The sequence below is a fragment of the Caenorhabditis elegans genome, chromosome V (genome assembly GCF_000002985.6).
Source record: "Caenorhabditis elegans chromosome V".
NCBI lineage: Eukaryota > Metazoa > Nematoda > Chromadorea > Rhabditida > Rhabditidae > Caenorhabditis > Caenorhabditis elegans.
In genome coordinates, this window is record NC_003283.11 from 18,408,416 (window position 1) to 18,424,968 (window position 16,553).

The following is a 16,553-nucleotide window of genomic DNA, read 5'->3' on the forward strand; positions in this document are numbered from 1 at the left end:
GTTTGTCTCTCTTTCTGTAAAATACGATGCAGAACGTTAAAAAATCGCTTTCTCTTCACATTTTCCCTTTATTTCCCATTTTCTCTCATAACAATTAGCTTGTTTTTCAGGAATGTCAGGAATGTAATGGCGATTTTTCAACGTTTTGTATCGTATTCTACAGAAAGAGAGACAAACAAAGCATTTTTCGAGTAAAAACTGTGAAAACTTGATTATTTTTCATTTAAAAAATAGTTGAACACTTTTTTATCCGAAAAAACAAACAAAATCAAGCGAAATCGTGAAATTTCGAACAGAAAACGGATAAAAATAACTGCAAATTACCGCACAAAAAAAAGCGAGAAAAAAACGTGCCGCAGGCTTGCGTTGACGCTCCGCCTCCAACAAAACCACGCCCCTTTGCCGCATGCAAAATTGGCGGAGCGATCGTTCTGTCGCGACTGTAATTGTTTTCCTCTAATGAATTTTTCATCTGTATTAAAGCCGTTTCCTCCACAAATCTAAAAAATAACACCTCATATTTGGTCAGGACTCCTGACTCAGGTAAGTTTCCGTGTCTGAACGATCACAAAATATTTCACCTGTCAATGTCTAACATCACATGCCTTAAAAACTTTATTAAGAACTTTACAATATAACAACTCCCGATCTAGATAAATTTGATAATTGCGATATTTTCGGCCCGATTCTCAGCTCCGGTGTTTTGGCAATCATCACCAACACCGCCGCCCGATACGGCTTGTGAAGGGTCACCAGGGCTATGGCAGAGATCAGGCCATGAGTCGACGTATTTATAAATAGACAGTTGATAATTCCCTGATTATAATAGTTTTTTAAATATGCAATTAAAAAATAGATAATTGGAATTGCAAAGCAAACCAAGGGGACTGAACTTTGTAGAATCACAGCGATGAGGAACTGCTTCTGCATCTGGAACGTCTTCTGTGACATTGTCCTTGCTCTCAACTGCTCCAAACTACTATATAACAGTGAGCCGACAAAAAATACCACTTGGATAAGGACTCCTGATACACCGATAGAGATCATTATTGCGTGAAGGGTCATGTCTTCAACTATCACATATATGTCTGCTTCGTAGATCTCGCTGGGTAGGCAGGGGAGGGTCTGGAAAAATTTGAAAGTTTAAGGGCTTAAACCAAAGCTTAAGCGTAAACATAAGCCTAAGCCTTAGTCTAAGCCAGTGCCTAAGCCTAAGCCTGAGCCTAAACCTATGCCGAACCGAATCCGCTACCTTAAACATTGCCTTCAATGCCGTTTCCTGATCCGGTATAAATAACAACCCACTTGACAGTAGTGATGGGTAAACTATATATTGATAGGGTAGAAACAATGGTGAAATAAACTTCTTCCAAAACGGCACCCAGAAAAAATTGCAAAAGGTATTAAATCGGTTTTCAAATATGCCAGCGATTGATATGGTGAGAACTGGAAATTTACTGTTTTTTTAATGGCAAAATTTAATTTTTTAGGAAACTCACACTGACAAGACAACGCCATAACTGCAACCGACAAAAGAAATGAGTAATTCGAGTATTGCAGCAATCCAAGTGAAAACCCCGCTAACTTAGTAGCCAACACAAACGGAATACCTAGCACTGTTACAGAATAGTCAAAAAACATTACTGAACAGTGCATGTTTAGCAGGTACCACTTAACAGCTTTCATTTGCAACGGAGTTTTGTATATGATGCAGTATAGGCCAAGTAGGTGGAATGGTGTAACAACTACAGAAGCAATATGCATTCCTATGGATAGAAATTGAGGAGAATCAAAGTAGTTGAAGTTAGGTGTACATGTTAGATTCATAATTTTGTTGTCAACTGAATCCAAAAAGTGAGACTGCTAAAAGCACCTGTTCGGCTGAAGTAAAACTAATTGAAAAATGTCTGGTTGTGAATACATTTATATGCAAAACTTTTGACATGCGGGGTGCGGGGTGCGGGGTGCGAGGTGGGCTGGGAATTTTTTGGTTATTTTTGTTTTTTGGAACCAAAAAAACCAAAAAATCCAAAAAAAAATGTTTACCGTGACAAGTCTCGGCTCGAGACTATTCTGTATTAAAATACATTAAAAAAAAAATGTATTCTAACACAGTTGTGACGTCATAAATGTATTTTAATAAATTTTGCAACATTGCTTGAATAACCCCATTAAAAATTGTCTGGGGTCTGGGGTCTGGGGTCTGGGGTCTGGTGTCTGGGGTCTGGGGTCTGGGGTCTGGGGTCTGGGGTCTGGGGTCTGGGGTCTGGGGTCTGGGGTCTGGGGTCTGGGGTCTGGGGTCTGGGGTCTGGGGTCTGGAATCATACTGTACCTAAAATACTCATGATTGACATTCTTTATTATCTATGTACATAACAATTTTAACGAATCGATCTTCTTTTCCGCCCAAACACACTACTAATCAGCGACAGGATCCCTGTTTCTGTTGGCGGGCCCTTGAAGGTCATTGTCGGGTCGCATCCTCCTTTTCCATATGCTGGCACCTGAAAAGTCCCATTTTAAGGTAATTAACTATATCTCACATGCACTTAAGATACCTCACACGCCATATGTGGAGGATTAGGTATCAAAGGAGAGGCAATTTTCAGGCTCTGTGAGATTACCTCGACTCCAAAATAATTTCGGTGATCCCAGACGCCTTGGTTAGTGTCGTCTAGGTCGACTTTCGGAGCGTTGGAGCATCCGAAATCTTCGTTGCGGGGGAGACCGGTGCAAATCATGTAGGGGTCTCCTGGTGCCATGTTTCCCGGGTAGAAAACTTCGATGGCGTGGTGATAGCCTGAAAATTAGAGATTTGGTGTGCACCCGAGCACCTCTTAACTTGGAACTCGTGACTGAGGACTTGGCATGGAGGACCCGGACGGGTCTAAGAACCTCGACCCCGGTACACGGAACTCTTTCCTCAGAACCCGGACTTGTGACTAAAAATTATGAGCTTGGGAACTCGGACCCCGGACCCCGGACCCCGGACCCCGGACCCCGTACTCATGAACCAAAATGGAGTACTCCGGACTCAGGACTAAGAACCTTGGACAGTGGGACTGAGAACTGAGGGCTTGGAACTAAGAAACTTGTGACTCGGGAATGAGGACTGGCATCCGGGACTCATGACCCCGTACTCGAGACTAAACACCCCGGACTCGCGACCCAGCTAGTTTCCCTACTCACCTCCATTCCTACTCCCCGGATCACACGGCATTGAGCCATCACTTCCCGCCGGCGGGGTGTAGGACAAATCCTTCACGCATCCGGGTAGGTGGGGCACCACATCGATAGCATGGACTACTCGGAAACTGAAAATTCTCTGATTTTGGCGGTCTGAGCCTGGAAATTGTCACCTGTACGGCACCAGCTGGTCGTAGGAATTCGCAAAATCTAAATTTCCGACTCTAGGTTCTCCGAACGTCAAGACCTTGACTTGATGGCTCTGGCGAAGGCCTGAAGCATGGAATATGAACATTAGAGGGTCCCAAGTCTCAAGTAGGGACTCTCAACCTACCATCATGAACAATCCTCGGAGCACAAAGCCCGGCTAGAGCTCCGCCGAGTGAGTGCCCGGTGACATAAACATCATAGTTCCGGTATTGTGGGATGCTCAACGCATCTTGCACATATTGCCACGTTTTCTCGTGTCCTGAACGGAAATATGTGTTCACTAGGCCCATACCGTAGAAGTCGGCGCTGGGGTGTAAGGTGGTCCAGCCTTCCAGGAGGAGTTGGCTCTAAAAATTCGAAATTTTTTGAATTTTTAATGGTTTTACAGGCCTGTAACTTGGTGACGGTACTTACATTTGTTTTGGTACCCCGGAAAACTACAGTAATCTGCTGTAGAGCCTCCGAGACTACAATGTACCCAGCACAGGGGTTTCCAATAAAATCACATTTCACCGAGAATTGACTGATAACCATTTGGTTTTCCGCCGCGGAGAAGGTTCTGGAAAATAGGTTTTCTTGAAATGTTTTAGAAAATTCAAATCACTGAAAATCTCTTTTGGAAATCAGCAAAAATTATATTTTTTCACAAAAATAATTCACAATAAAAGTTTTGCCCCCACGCAGGATTGAACTACGGACCTTTGGTTTACAAGACCAACGCTCTACCACTGAGCTATAAGGGCACGGTAGAGCGTGCAATGATTTGGTCAAGAAGAAATTGATTTCACAGCAGAGACTGCCGGTCTGTACATTTGTTGACCTGTGTTAAGTTTGAAAATTCCAAAAAAAAAAACATTTTTTGTTCAAAAACAGTTAAATCAGGAATTTTATGTTAAAAACACTGAAAAATTCAAATTTTCACTCTAAAACCCATAAAAATCACCTCACCTTCCTATACACGGCGTAGCATCGTCCGAATACGCAGCTGCGCACAGATTCAATAGCATTCTGGCTTCAGTCTCATTATATTGAGCATCTTGCGGCCCGAATATTGCAAAAACTGGATTTTCACACAATAAAATTATTAAAAATCCAAAAAATTGAATGTTTTTTTGCATTTTACCACCCAAAATGCCAAAACTCTGGTGAAATCGGGCAGATTACCCGAAAATGAGCAAACTTGGAGCCCATCGCGGGTGTATATGTCTTGGCAAATACACTTACGGTGACTTGATGAGAAAATGAGCAAAAGAGCAAATATTGGTGTAGTTTTAGAGCATAAATGACACAGTGTCGGGGGGTAAACTACGTTTCCCCCGCTGGTTTTTGGTACTTTTGACCTTGAAATTGTGTGGCAAAATACTTATGATCTGTGATTGTAGGGTATAACTGGTGTTTGGAGTTTTTGACACAGTTTTCACAAGAAATTTGAAGTCTGACAAAATTTGGAAATTTTCAAAAAATTTTTTTTTTTTTGAAAATTGAATTTTTTTCGATTTTTTTATCCAGAAATTTCTGAAATTTCAGATTTCCCATGTCAAAACCATGTCAAAAACTGTTTTTACAAAAAATAAAAATTTTTTAGCCACAGTGGGAGTCGAACCCCCGACCTTCTGCCTACAAGGAAAATCCCACTGCGTCATTCGTGCAATTTTTGAAAAACCTCAAAAATGCTAATTTTAAACGTAAATTTATGAATTTTTCTAATTTTTATACAGTTTCTCACACTTTGTTTTGATTTATCCAGAAAAAATCCTTAATATTCTATCCACCGAGCAAATTTCGCCGTAAAAATCAATTGCTCTTGTCTGAGATCGTTTTTAAAAATAAAAATATTTTAGCCACAGGCGGGGTCGAACCCCCGCCCCCGACCTTTAGCGTACAAGGAAAATCCCACTGCGCCATTCGGACATTTTTTGAAATTATGTTTTTTTTTTTCAAATTTTTTTTCAAATTCTTTTCTTTTCATTGTTTTTTCTTACAAATTTCAGAAAATTTGGCTCACAATCAAAAACAATGCCCACCGATCAATTTTCGTTGTCAAAATCCATTTTTTCACAGTTTTTTTTTCAAAATTTCAGAAAACTTTTAGAAACTATAGTTTTAAGAACTCATTTCCAGTCTAAGAACATTAGAAAAAAAATTTCAACCCCGGCGGGGGTCGAACCCCCGACCTTCTGGGCGCAAAGAAAAAACTGAAAAATCCCACTGCACCATTTGGACAATTTTGGAAAAAGCTTCAAAAAATCTAATTTTAAGTTAAAACTTCGATTTTTTATTTGATTTCCAATAGTTTTCACTATTTTTAGGCACAAAACCCTGTTTTCGACCAAATTAACAACCTTTTCACTGCCTAAAACATACAAAAGTTGCCCAGTATTTGCCAATTGTCTCCCTTTTTTTCCCGCCATTCACTATTTACCATCATTATATCATAAATACTTAAAACTCCCCAAAAGTTTGCTCATTTCTTGGCATTTTTCCACTTTTTCTCAGGTGGCCCTGACTCATTCCATTTTTATCGATTTTGGGCCAAAAAATGCCAAAAAATTTGAGATTTTCTGTATTTTTATTGTTTTTATTGTGTATAAACAGCGTTTTCGGAGAATTTGGTCCAGAAGATGCTCAGTATAATGAGACAGAAGCCAGAATGCTCCTGAGCCTCTCAGCTGCTGCGTATTCACTGGATGTTACGCCCTGTATTGGGAGGTTGGTTGGTTTTTGTGACTTTTAGAGTAGAAAATTGAATTTATTGAATGTTTTGGTTTGAAAATCTGAAAAATTCGTCAAATTTTGATTAAGAATCACAAAAATTGAAATTTAAAAAAAATTCAAAATTCAAAAAAAAAATCCAAAAAAAATTTTCCAAATTTTTTCCCGAAAATCTTGCTAATTGTTTTTAAAACCTAAATTTTCAAATTTAGCATATTTTTTCCCGGATAATTTTGAATTTTCGCTGACGAGAGAGCGCAGAGAAACGAGACACTCTCGCAGTCTGCGTTCTCTTTCTCTCGTCGGCACCGGTAAAAACCCACGTAACTTGGCCATTTTTGTGGTGGGACCCAAAATATAGTTATTTTTGAATTCAGGAAAAGAAAACAGTTCAAATGAAATAAAATTTTGACAGTTTTGATATAATTCTTGATATAATTTTTATAATTTTTGATAAACTTTGAATTTTTCGAATTTTTGAAAATCTTGAAAAAATTCAAATTTTCCAAAAAAAAAATCCGAAAATATAATTTAGGTCAAACTACAGTAACCTCCCACATTTCCAGAACCTTCTCCCCGGCTGAAAACCAAACCCTCCTCTCCACATTCTCCGTGCGGTGCGATTTTGTCGGAAACCCTTGCGCAGGGTACATTGTCGTTTCCGACGTCCTTCAGCAGATTACTGTAGTCTTCCGGGGTACCAAGACAAGTGTAAGTACAGTAACCAAGCTACAGTAACCTTACTCATTGAAAATTTCAGAGCCAACTCCTCCTGGAAGGCTGGACGACCTTAAAGCCTAGCTCCGACTTCTACGGTATGGGCCTAGTGAACACATATTTCCGTTCGGGACACGAGAAGACGTGGCAATATGTGCAAGATGCGTTGAGCATCTCACAATACCGGAACTATGATGTTTATGTCACCGGGCACTCGCTCGGCGGAGCTCTAGCCGGTCTTTGTGCACCGAGGATTGTTCATGATGGTAGGTTGAGCCTTGAGCTGCAGAATTTTTTAAAAGTTCTGTTTCAGGACTCCGCCAGAGCCAGAAAATCAAGGTGGTCACGTTCGGAGAGCCTCGAGTAGGGAATATCGAGTTTTCCAGGGCTTATGACCAACTGGTGCCTTATAGGTAAGACTTTATTGGATCTAAGCCCCAAGCCCCAAGCCCCAAGCAACAAGCCCCAGACCAAGTACCCGTGGCTCAGAGCATTCTTGACTCAAGCCCCCTTGGCCCAGAGCTCTCTTGACCTAAGCCCCCTTGACCCAGAGCTTTCTTGACCCAAGCCCCCTTGGCCCAGAGCTCTCTTGACCCAAGCCCCCTTGGCCCAGACCAAGTACCCGTGGCTCAGAGCATTCTTGACTCAAGTCCCCTTGGCCCAGAGCTCTCTTGACCTAAGCCCCCTTGGCCCAGAGCTCTCTTGACCTAAGCCCCTTGACCCAGAGCATTCTTGACTCAAGCCCCCTTGGCCCAGAGCTCTCTTGACCTAAGCCCCCTTGGCCCAGAGCTCTCTTGACCTAAGCCCCTTGACCCAGAGCTTTCTTGACCCAAGCCCCCTTGGCCCAGAGCTCTCTTGACCCAAGCCCCAGACCCATCCACCTTGGCCCAGAGCTCTCTTGACCCACACCCCTTTGGCCCAGAGCTTTTTTGACCCAAGCCCCCTTGGCCCAGAGCTCTCTTGACCCAAGCCGCCTTGGCCCAGAGCTCTCTTGACCCAAGCCCCCTTGGCCCACAGCTCTCTTGACCCAAGCCCAGACCAAGAGCCTTTGGCCCAGAGCGGCTCTAAACAATTTCCTCTTAATTTTCAGTTTCCGAGTCGTCCATTCCGGCGATGTGGTGCCCCATCTTCCTGGATGCGTCAAGGATCTGTCCTACACCCCGCCGGCGGGAAGTGATGGGTCAATGCCTTGCGACCCTGTTAGCACTAATGGAGGTAACCGACTATGTCTGAAATTCTGAAATATCCCAAATTTTTCCAGGCTATCACCACGCCATCGAAATCTGGTATCCTGGGAACATGACCCAAGGGGACCCGTTCATGGTTTGCACCGGGCTCCCTCGGGATGAAGACTTTGGGTGCTCGGATTCTCTGAAGGTCAACCTTGGGGACACTAACCAAGGTGTCTGGGATCACCGGAACTATTTTGGGGTAGAGGTAAGGAAGTTTCCATTTGATAGTGGGGTGTCTGATTTTCCAACCTATGGTATTCATTTAGGTCCCCGACTTTGGAAAAGGAGGCTGCGACCCATCGATGACCTTTAAAGGCCCGCCAACTAAAACTGGAGTCTTGTCGTTGGTCGGGAGTGTTTTTGGACGGAAGCGAAGATCAATTCGTTAAGATTTTTTGCACATACATAGAAAAAAAAGAATCTTGTTCAAGTATACATTTGTATATATATATATATATATATATATATATATATATGTGGTTTATATATATAGTATATACAGTCGCGACAGAACGATCGCTCCGCCAATTTTGCATGCGGCAAAGGGGCGTGGTTTAGTTGGAGGCGGAGCGTCAACGCAAGCCTGCGGCACGCTTTTTTCTCGCTTTTTTCGTGCGGTTATTTGCAGTTATTTTTTGTTTCGTTTTCTGTTCGAAATTTCACGATTTCGCTCGATTTTGTTCGTTTTTTCGGATAAAAAAGTGTTCAACTATGTTTTAAATGAGAAATAATCAAGTTTTCACAGTTTTTACTCGAGAAAATGCTTCGTTTGTCCCTCTTTCTGTAATATACGATGCAAAACGTTAAAAAATCGCTTTCTCTTATCATTTTCCCATTTTCTCTCTTAACAAGTAGCTTGTTTTTCAGGAATGTCAGGAATGAAATGGCGAGTTCTTAACGTTTTGCATCGTACTTTACAGAAAAAGAGACAAACGAAGAATTTTTTCGAGTAAAAACTGTGAAAACTTGATTACTTTTCATTTAAAAAATAGTTGAACACTTTTTATCCGAAAAAACGGACAAAATCGAGCGAAATCGTGAAATTTCAAAGAGAAAACGAACAAAAAATAACTGGAAATTACCTCACGAAAAAAGCGAGAAAAAAGCGTGCCGCAGGCTTGCGTTGACGCTCCGCCTCCAACTAAACCATGCCCCTTTCCGCATGCAAAATCGTTCTCTCGCGACTGTATGTATATTGATGTGTCTATAATCAAAACTCTATAAAGTGCATTAAAAATAAATTTTAACAAAAATCATGAAATTAATACGGATTTCTTTAAAGTTCAATGCGAACCACACCGGCTGGACGAACTTTAGATGTGGGATTCGATTTTTTGGTGACTTTTGAAACCAAAAAAGTTAATACATTTCGGTAGGGACGATGAATCAAAACCATAGAAATTGTGGAGCAAGTACCATGCATTGAGAAAAGTATTTCTGCAATGTTGAAGAAACTTTGATTATAGTATCGAATTATAACAATATAAAGGACATAAGCAGCTGGAACAAAAAGGAAGATACACGGGATTGTTACTTGCAGTATCAGGGAGATCAACAGTTTCCTTTGAAGCTTGATAGTTTTTCGAGAAACTGTCTGTTCCTGCAGCTGTTTCTTAGTGTTCATCAAGAACAAAAAGACAACAAGAGACAACTCGAAAGCGTAAAAAAATCCGCATGATGTTATACTACAAAAGACATAAGTGATATCGTCAGTGAATACAAACACCGGACCTTCGTAAATATATCTGGGCAGACACGGGAGTACCTGAAATTTCTGATTCTTTTTTCTCCAAATAAGGAGTTTCACTTCCTCTCACCTGGTACACAGCTCGCAACGCCGATTTTTGCTCAGGAACCAACAATACAGTGGGAATGGATAAGACTACTACGAACAAATAATGAACTCCCATCCAGATACGTCTCCAGAATTTCCAATGGCGCTTCCACGAAAATGTGCAGACCATGAAGAATCGATTTTTGTTTTTTTAGGCATAGGCTTACTAGGAAAGGGTCTGAAGGTGCCAGCGGCTTTTTGAACGAAACATGTTTTATTCGAAAGCCCATGTTTAGAAATGGTAAAATGTGAATTTTTAGCTGCGAAATTTCAGATCTGAGCTGAGGGTGAGCATTCAAAGATGCTCAGCACTCTCAGCGCACTCTCGGCGCAATATTGGGGTGTCAGTAAGGGCGGTGGTTGTGGTTTCAAGGAAAATATGTGATTTCTAGTCTATTTTACTTTTTTTGTAAGTCTGGAACAAGTAAGTTCTTTTTTTTGATAATTTTGAAATTCACACAGAGCATGAAAAAAAATATCAACAAAAAAAATTTGTTTGGAAATTTTTCCAACCTTTTTTAACTTTCACAGTTACAATTGTTGAAATACTAAAGTAACACTATTTTTAATGCGGTTCCAAATTTTTTATGCGAAAAATTGACCAATTACACTCGCGACAGAACGATCGCTCCGCCAATTTTGCATTCGGCAAAGGGGCGTGGTTTAGTTGGAGGCGGAGCGTCAACGCAAGCCTGCGGCACGCTTTTTTTTCGCTTTTTTTGTGCGGTAATTTTCAGTTATTTTTATTTGTTTTCTGTTTGAAATTTCACGATTTCACTCGATTTTGTTCGTTTTTTCGGATAAAAAAGTGTTCAACTATTTTTCAAATGAAAAATAATCAAGAATAAATGCTTCGTTTGTCTCCCTTTCTGTAAAATACGATGCAAAACGTTAAAAACTCGCCATTTCATTCCTGACATTCCTGAAAAACAAGCTAATTGTTAAGAGAGAAAATGGGAAAAAGGAAAAATGAGAAGAGAAAGCGATTTTTTAACGTTTTGTATCGTATTCTACAGAAAGAGAGACAAACAGAGCATTTTTCGAGTAAAAACTGTGAAAACTTAATTATTTCTCATTTAAAAAATAGTTGAACACTTTTTTATCCAAAAAAACGAACAAAATCGAGTTAAATCGTGGAATTTCGAACAGAAAACGAATAAAAAACTGCAAATTACCGCACGAAACAAGCGAGAAAAAAGCGTGCCGCAGGCTTGCGTTGACGCTCAAGACAAAACTTTTTCAAATAATATATCCTATAAGGATTATCATTATCATTAATATTACATCAACTGGAATACTGGTATCTTTCAAGACACCTAGCATCATTACAGCGGGTCTGGGTGCTAGAATCAATGGAATAGTGAAAACCGAGCAAGTATAATCAGTTGCGACAATCCATCCGTGAAGAATCAATAGGCATCGTTTAACTGTGATCATTTGCGTGGGCGTTTTGAATAAAATACAAAATAATCCGAAGACATGAATTGGAGCTGATACAACTGAAGCGATGTGGAAACTTGATATTAAAAACTCAGGAGTATCAATGTATTTTATATCAGGGGTACAAGAAAAATTTATTTTTGACATTGGAATAAAATGAGTAGTTGAAAAGTGGAGGTAGTTACTTGGGCAAAAAATGAAAAAAAAAATTGAAAAACCAGCTGCCCTCGGAATAATGAATATAATATTAAAAATGGACCAAATTCAGTGAGGAATTGTGTTTTAGAATCGAACATATTTTTTGCATTTTTATTTCCTATTTTTTAATGTTTCCATGGAAAACATTAAAACCCGCATGGAATTCAAATATAAAACAACAACAAAAAATTGAGTGAGCAATTAGTGTTGTATATTTACGTGCCTGTAAAAAAAAAACTGACTGATCAAATATAATTTTAAACATCGAAACAAGAATTTGTTACTGAAAATTGAAAAAAGTTTTCAAAAAGTTTTTTTTTCTAATTTTTTTTTAAACCAGCTTTTCATTTTGATTCTGATAACATACAAATCAGGGCAAACCGGAAAATAAATTTGATGAATCGCCGAAATTTTTGACAATAATTCATAAGAATATCCAAATTACGTGTAAAACCCTACAGCGAGAGAGAGATCGTCCAATTTTTGAAGTTGTCGGAAAAATGTCATGAATATACGCAAATTTACCGAAAACTCATGCTAAATTTGAAAATTCGAGTTTTGAATAAAAATTAGAAAGCATTATATATAATAATAGAAAAAAAATAATTTGGAATGTTTCTGAAAAATATTGTTTTTTTTTCTTGAAAATTTCCCAAAGATACACATATTCAAACTGAATTTTTCTTCTGTTTCTGAAAATTTTGAAATCATGCATTTCCGGCAAAAACCCGCAGTTATGCTAGTTTTCCCTCCGCCGGCAGGAGAAGAGAGACGCAGACAGCGAGAGTGTCTCGTTTCTCTGCGCTCTCTCGAAATTTCAAAGTTATCGGAAATTTGCCATGATTATACTTATTTTGACTGGGAAAATATGCTGAACACAAATTTATAAGACTAATAGCTTAGAAAAATGAAGTTTTTAAAATTTCAAAAAAAAAAATTCCATTTTATTTTTCAAAAACCCGATTACTTTCTATATTTTGACGTTTCTAGAACACAGTTTATAATGTAACACCAAATCATTTCTCAGATTAATCAAATTCCTCAGAATTCGGAACATTCGGTCAGAAGTATACGTCGTAGCCAAACTCAATTACCCAAATAATCTGCACCTACATAAAATGCTCATTTTACCGGAAAAAGAGCACATAAGCTATGTATCTCAACTGGGCTCACCACTATATTCCAAAAATTGGCGGTGTTTTTTCAATTATTATCAATTTGCTATTCATATTTATTGCTCATGACGATAAGCACGTGCATTTTGGAAATTATCGATTTTTATTGATTTTTTTCGGAATTTATAATTTATTGTGCACTGTAGTGGATTTGATTGTTCCTACGGTAGAGTTTTTGAGAATTTGGAAAAAAAATTTTGAAAAAAAAATACTTTTTAAAATTACAAAACTTTTTATTTTTGAAAATGTTATTTTTCATAAATCAATTAAATATCGGAGTGTTTTCCTGGTTATTTTGAGTCTAATTATGTAATATTCCTGATAAATTTGAAATATCGAGGAGAGAGCGCAGAGAAACGAGACACTCTCGTCGTCTGCACACACTCTCTCTCTCTCTCGCCGGTTGTTGTGTAAAACTGTTGTAATTCTGTGGGTTCTTGTTGGAACCTTTTGATTTTTGTATTTTCAGAATCTAGAAATATTTCTGGTTTGAAAATGTATAATTTTGAAAAAAAAGACACGTTTTTATTTGAATTTTTTCAGTGCGTTATCGACTATAACTACGCGTTTTCCTACTACGTTGTTGATGGATATTTTGAAAAAGTATGCATTCACATCTTCCAACAGTTATTTCAACTATGCCAAATTTTTCAGACATCTCCATATGCTCCTTTTGTTCTATGCCTTCGAAGCAGCATTATATCAGCCGGCTACGGAGTTCTGCACGCTCATTTTGTTTATCGGTACTTGGTGCTTTTTAAGTGAGTTCGTTTGAAATTGTGATTTTTAAATTCAGCTGGTTATTTCCGTTAGGTTGAATATAAATTTGTTGTGTTTCTGATACAGAAATTCTGAAAATTTTTTTTTTTTGAATTTTTTTTTGAAAATTCGGAAAATCGTTCTAAAATTGTATTCTTTGAAAATATTGATTTTACAATTAAAATTTTGAGTTCAGCAGGTTCTTGGGATGAATTTGAGTTTAATTATGCTCTACTTTTTTCGATAAATTAAAAATTTCCGACGATGAGAGAGCGCAGAGAAACGAGACACTCTCGCTGGCTGCGCCCACTTTCTCTCTCACTGGCGGTTGTGTAAAACTACCGTAGCTTTGTGGGTTCCAGTTGGAAATTGAATAATTTTATATTTCTGGAATCAGCAAAAAATTTTGGTTCGGAAAAGTGGAATCTTGCGAAAAAATTTTGGGAAAAATTTTTAAACAAAAAATTCAAAAAATAAAAATTTTGGCCTAAAATTGTTTTTCTCCAAAAATGACTCCTAACCAATTCCAAGTATTCTAGCAATTCCAGCCAACAACTCCTGAACACCTACTTCCTTCCCTACGGCTTACTACTCTCTGTAGCTCACTGCTTCCTGCTCACCAGCGCCTGGACCTTCTCCGCCTACCTTCTTCTAGTCCCGGAGCCAGAAAGAAGGTTTTATATGGCTCAGGTGATAAGTGAAGTTTTATCACAAAATGTGCATGAGATGAATATTTTGATAGCGGTTTATGAGGTGGGACAAAGAAACAAAATTATCCAAAAAAAAAATTCAAAAATATTTTTTTCTTAAAATTTTCGTAAAATCATTTTGAAACCTAAATTTTACAATTCAGCATGTTCTCCCGGTCATTTTAAATATAATTATGACATATTTCCGCCAACTTTGAAATTTCGATGATGAGAGAGCGCTGAGAAACGAGACACTCTCGCTGTCTGCGCCTCTCCTCTCTCTCTCTCTCTGGTCGGGGTGGCTAAAAACTACCGTAACTCTCTTGGTTTTGGTCAATAATTTTTGATTTTTATATTTTCAGAATCAGGAGGAAATTTTGGTTCGAAGTGTGTATTTTGTGTAATTTTGCCAAATTTTTGAAAATTTTTTTTTTGAAGTTTTGAAAAAAAAAACAATTTTCAGGACCTAAGCCCAAAAGTCACTTGGAACTCCAGACTTGGTGTATTCTTGGTGTCTATCATCTCAATACTATCCGTACTTATCTACATTTTATTCAGCATCTTAATCGTCTCTAAACTCCGGAGCACCGACCTGGCACTTAGCCAAAAAACCAAGCGACTCCAGAAGCAGTTGGCCAAATCCCTGGCGGTTCAGGCCACAATTCCCCTTATCGTAGATCTTTTTCCGTGCTTTTTTGTGTGGTACATGCCGATTTTCAAAGTTAACATTGGGTACTGGACATATTGGTTCGCGTCGATTTTTATATCGTTTTTTCCGGTTTTCGACCCCCTGGCGATGTTTTACTTTTTGCCGGTGTTTCGAGTTAGGCTCCGACAAATTTTGAGAATGAAAGAACGACCTGCAAGGGTTTCTGCTATGACTCATACTGATATTTCTCGATTTTTTTAAAAATACTTTTTTTTTTAATTTGAGTAGTTTTTTTTTTTTTTGCTTTTGCGGTTAATTTGAATCTACTCACAATCAGTATCGAAAATTTGAATTTTTTATTACTGCAACTCCTTTAAAATTCGCAAATTTTCTCAAAATCTTGTTTGATATACATACAAACATGTTCCAAATATCCATTTGTATTCCTTTTTTCCAGGAAGATTTAAAATATCTCCAGCATATTTTGCTTCATTAATAAATTGAATGCATCCTTCAAATTGCCAGCCAACTTGTCAAGTTTGTCAAATTTGAAGTTTTTTTTTTCTAACAATAAAAATTGTTCATTTTCAGACAATCAATCAGAGTAATAATAAGATAAAAAACGATTTATTTTGTTGCCAGCATATGCTGCTAATGTCCGAAGGCTCAAACGGAGTTGATGTGACATTTTGGAAGAAATTTGCACATTTGATAATGTGCCACATCTCCAATAAGTTTTGGAATCTCTCTATTCATCAAATCAACTTGAAGATCGATTCCTTTAGCAATATCATTAATTGTGGAGATGTACTTGAACGAGAAGAATGGAGCTGAAAATGTTCCATATTATAGTTAAATTCATAAAATCTTTTTACCTGGTGGGGAGAGCAGTACATCCGGCTCGAAGGCAGCTGTGAGTCCTGAAATAATAACCATTTTTAATGGAAACGTCACCAAGTATCAACTTACCGAAAACCGGAAAAAGGAGCATTTTCAAACGATGCTTTGGAAGAGATCGAAATAAATGAGTTTTGATGATTTTAAATTTTCCACGCTATTTGTTTTTGTTGTAGTTACAAATTGAAATATTTTTCTCAGGTTTACACGCAAAAATATTTTTTTTTTAAATGTTTTTCTGTAGATAAAACATTTTTCTCAAGACTATTTTAACAAAGTTTTTTTGAAAATAAAACATTAGATAAGATATATTTAACTGTGTTCAGCGTTTTTGGACCATTTTGAGAGAAGTAATGGCAAGTCAAAGTTAGTGAGCGACCGCGACGCGGCACGCGACGCATGGCAAACATTTTGTTCGTTAGTCTAAAAAGAATGCTCCTGGAGCTTTGTATAATTTTTTTTTTAATCTAGCATTCTAGACCAATTATGAAAGAAGTTACGGCTCCTCAAAGTTTTCTGTGCGACCGCGACGCGACACGCGACGCATGGAAAATAAAAATGAATATGTTGAATTGATTTTTACAATTCCCCAGAAAATTGCAGCTTTCTAGTCACATTTCGAACATAGTTGCGGCTCCTCGAATTTTCTGAGCGACCGCGACGCGGCACGCGACGCATGCCAAAGGCTTAACTCGTCTCCCAATGGCCCAAAAGCGTTGAAATTTTTTGTGCATTCTCAGATTTTTATTCTGAATTCAATTTTCAGCCTACCTTCAATGCCCCTGCCACTCCCAAAATCCGACAAAGCTCCCGGCACCGAATGTGTAGGACACGGCGAGGATAGTCTTTGTGTGA

General features: G+C 38.4%; 5 protein-coding genes, 2 non-coding genes and 1 pseudogene across 8 annotated transcripts; 3 read left to right on the forward strand and 5 right to left on the reverse strand.

The window, feature by feature from the left end:
- Nucleotides 1–627: 627 nt before the first annotated feature.
- Nucleotides 628–1,827, reverse strand: srh-207 (Serpentine Receptor, class H; the record flags this gene model as incomplete). Its single annotated transcript, NM_075200.2, has 3 exons — nt 628–1,125; nt 1,253–1,446; nt 1,500–1,827. 3 exons carry the CDS (start codon nt 1,825–1,827, stop codon nt 628–630), a joined length of 1,020 nt encoding a protein of 339 aa, NP_507601.2.
- Nucleotides 1,828–1,911: 84 nt separating this feature from the next.
- Nucleotides 1,912–4,572, reverse strand: ZK262.2 (Fungal lipase-type domain-containing protein). The gene is made up of 7 exons (NM_075201.6): nt 4,345–4,572; nt 3,811–3,955; nt 3,521–3,743; nt 3,360–3,459; nt 3,190–3,314; nt 2,625–2,800; nt 1,912–2,504 (listed from the first exon to the last, which is right to left on the reverse strand). The coding sequence occupies exons 1-7, from the start codon at nt 4,512–4,514 to the stop codon at nt 2,382–2,384; spliced, it is 1,062 nt and encodes a 353-aa protein (NP_507602.1). The 5' UTR covers nt 4,515–4,572; the 3' UTR covers nt 1,912–2,381.
- On the forward strand, nt 4,066–4,141 carry ZK262.17. The gene has a single exon (NR_070163.1). It is a non-coding gene; the product is annotated as an Unclassified non-coding RNA ZK262.17 (non-coding RNA).
- On the reverse strand, nt 4,068–4,139 carry ZK262.t1. Its single transcript has one exon. It is a non-coding gene; the product is annotated as a tRNA-Thr (tRNA).
- Nucleotides 4,573–5,935: 1,363 nt separating the features above from the next.
- Nucleotides 5,936–9,320, forward strand: txt-8 (Lipase ZK262.3; the record flags this gene model as incomplete). The annotated part of the gene is made up of 7 exons (NM_001392691.1): nt 5,936–6,105; nt 6,675–6,819; nt 6,869–7,091; nt 7,139–7,238; nt 7,916–8,040; nt 8,087–8,262; nt 8,324–9,320. The coding sequence occupies 7 exons, from the start codon at nt 5,936–5,938 to the stop codon at nt 8,444–8,446; spliced, it is 1,062 nt and encodes a 353-aa protein (NP_001379246.1). The 3' UTR covers nt 8,447–9,320.
- Nucleotides 9,321–9,333: 13 nt separating this feature from the next.
- On the reverse strand, nt 9,334–11,478 carry srh-198 (annotated as a pseudogene). Its single transcript has one exon. A coding segment is annotated over exon 1 (2,145 nt).
- Nucleotides 11,479–12,681: 1,203 nt separating this feature from the next.
- On the forward strand, nt 12,682–15,062 carry srj-26 (Serpentine Receptor, class J; the record flags this gene model as incomplete). Its single annotated transcript, NM_075203.1, has 5 exons — nt 12,682–12,870; nt 13,248–13,307; nt 13,359–13,465; nt 14,012–14,216; nt 14,616–15,062. The coding sequence occupies 5 exons, from the start codon at nt 12,682–12,684 to the stop codon at nt 15,060–15,062; spliced, it is 1,008 nt and encodes a 335-aa protein (NP_507604.1).
- A 297-nt stretch (nt 15,063–15,359) lies between these two features.
- ZK262.4 (WSN domain-containing protein) lies at nt 15,360–16,156 on the reverse strand. Its single transcript, NM_075204.3, has 3 exons — nt 15,771–16,156; nt 15,677–15,721; nt 15,360–15,631 (listed from the first exon to the last, which is right to left on the reverse strand). Exons 1-3 carry the CDS (start codon nt 15,790–15,792, stop codon nt 15,468–15,470), a joined length of 231 nt encoding a protein of 76 aa, NP_507605.1. The 5' UTR covers nt 15,793–16,156; the 3' UTR covers nt 15,360–15,467.
- Nucleotides 16,157–16,553: the final 397 nt, after the last annotated feature.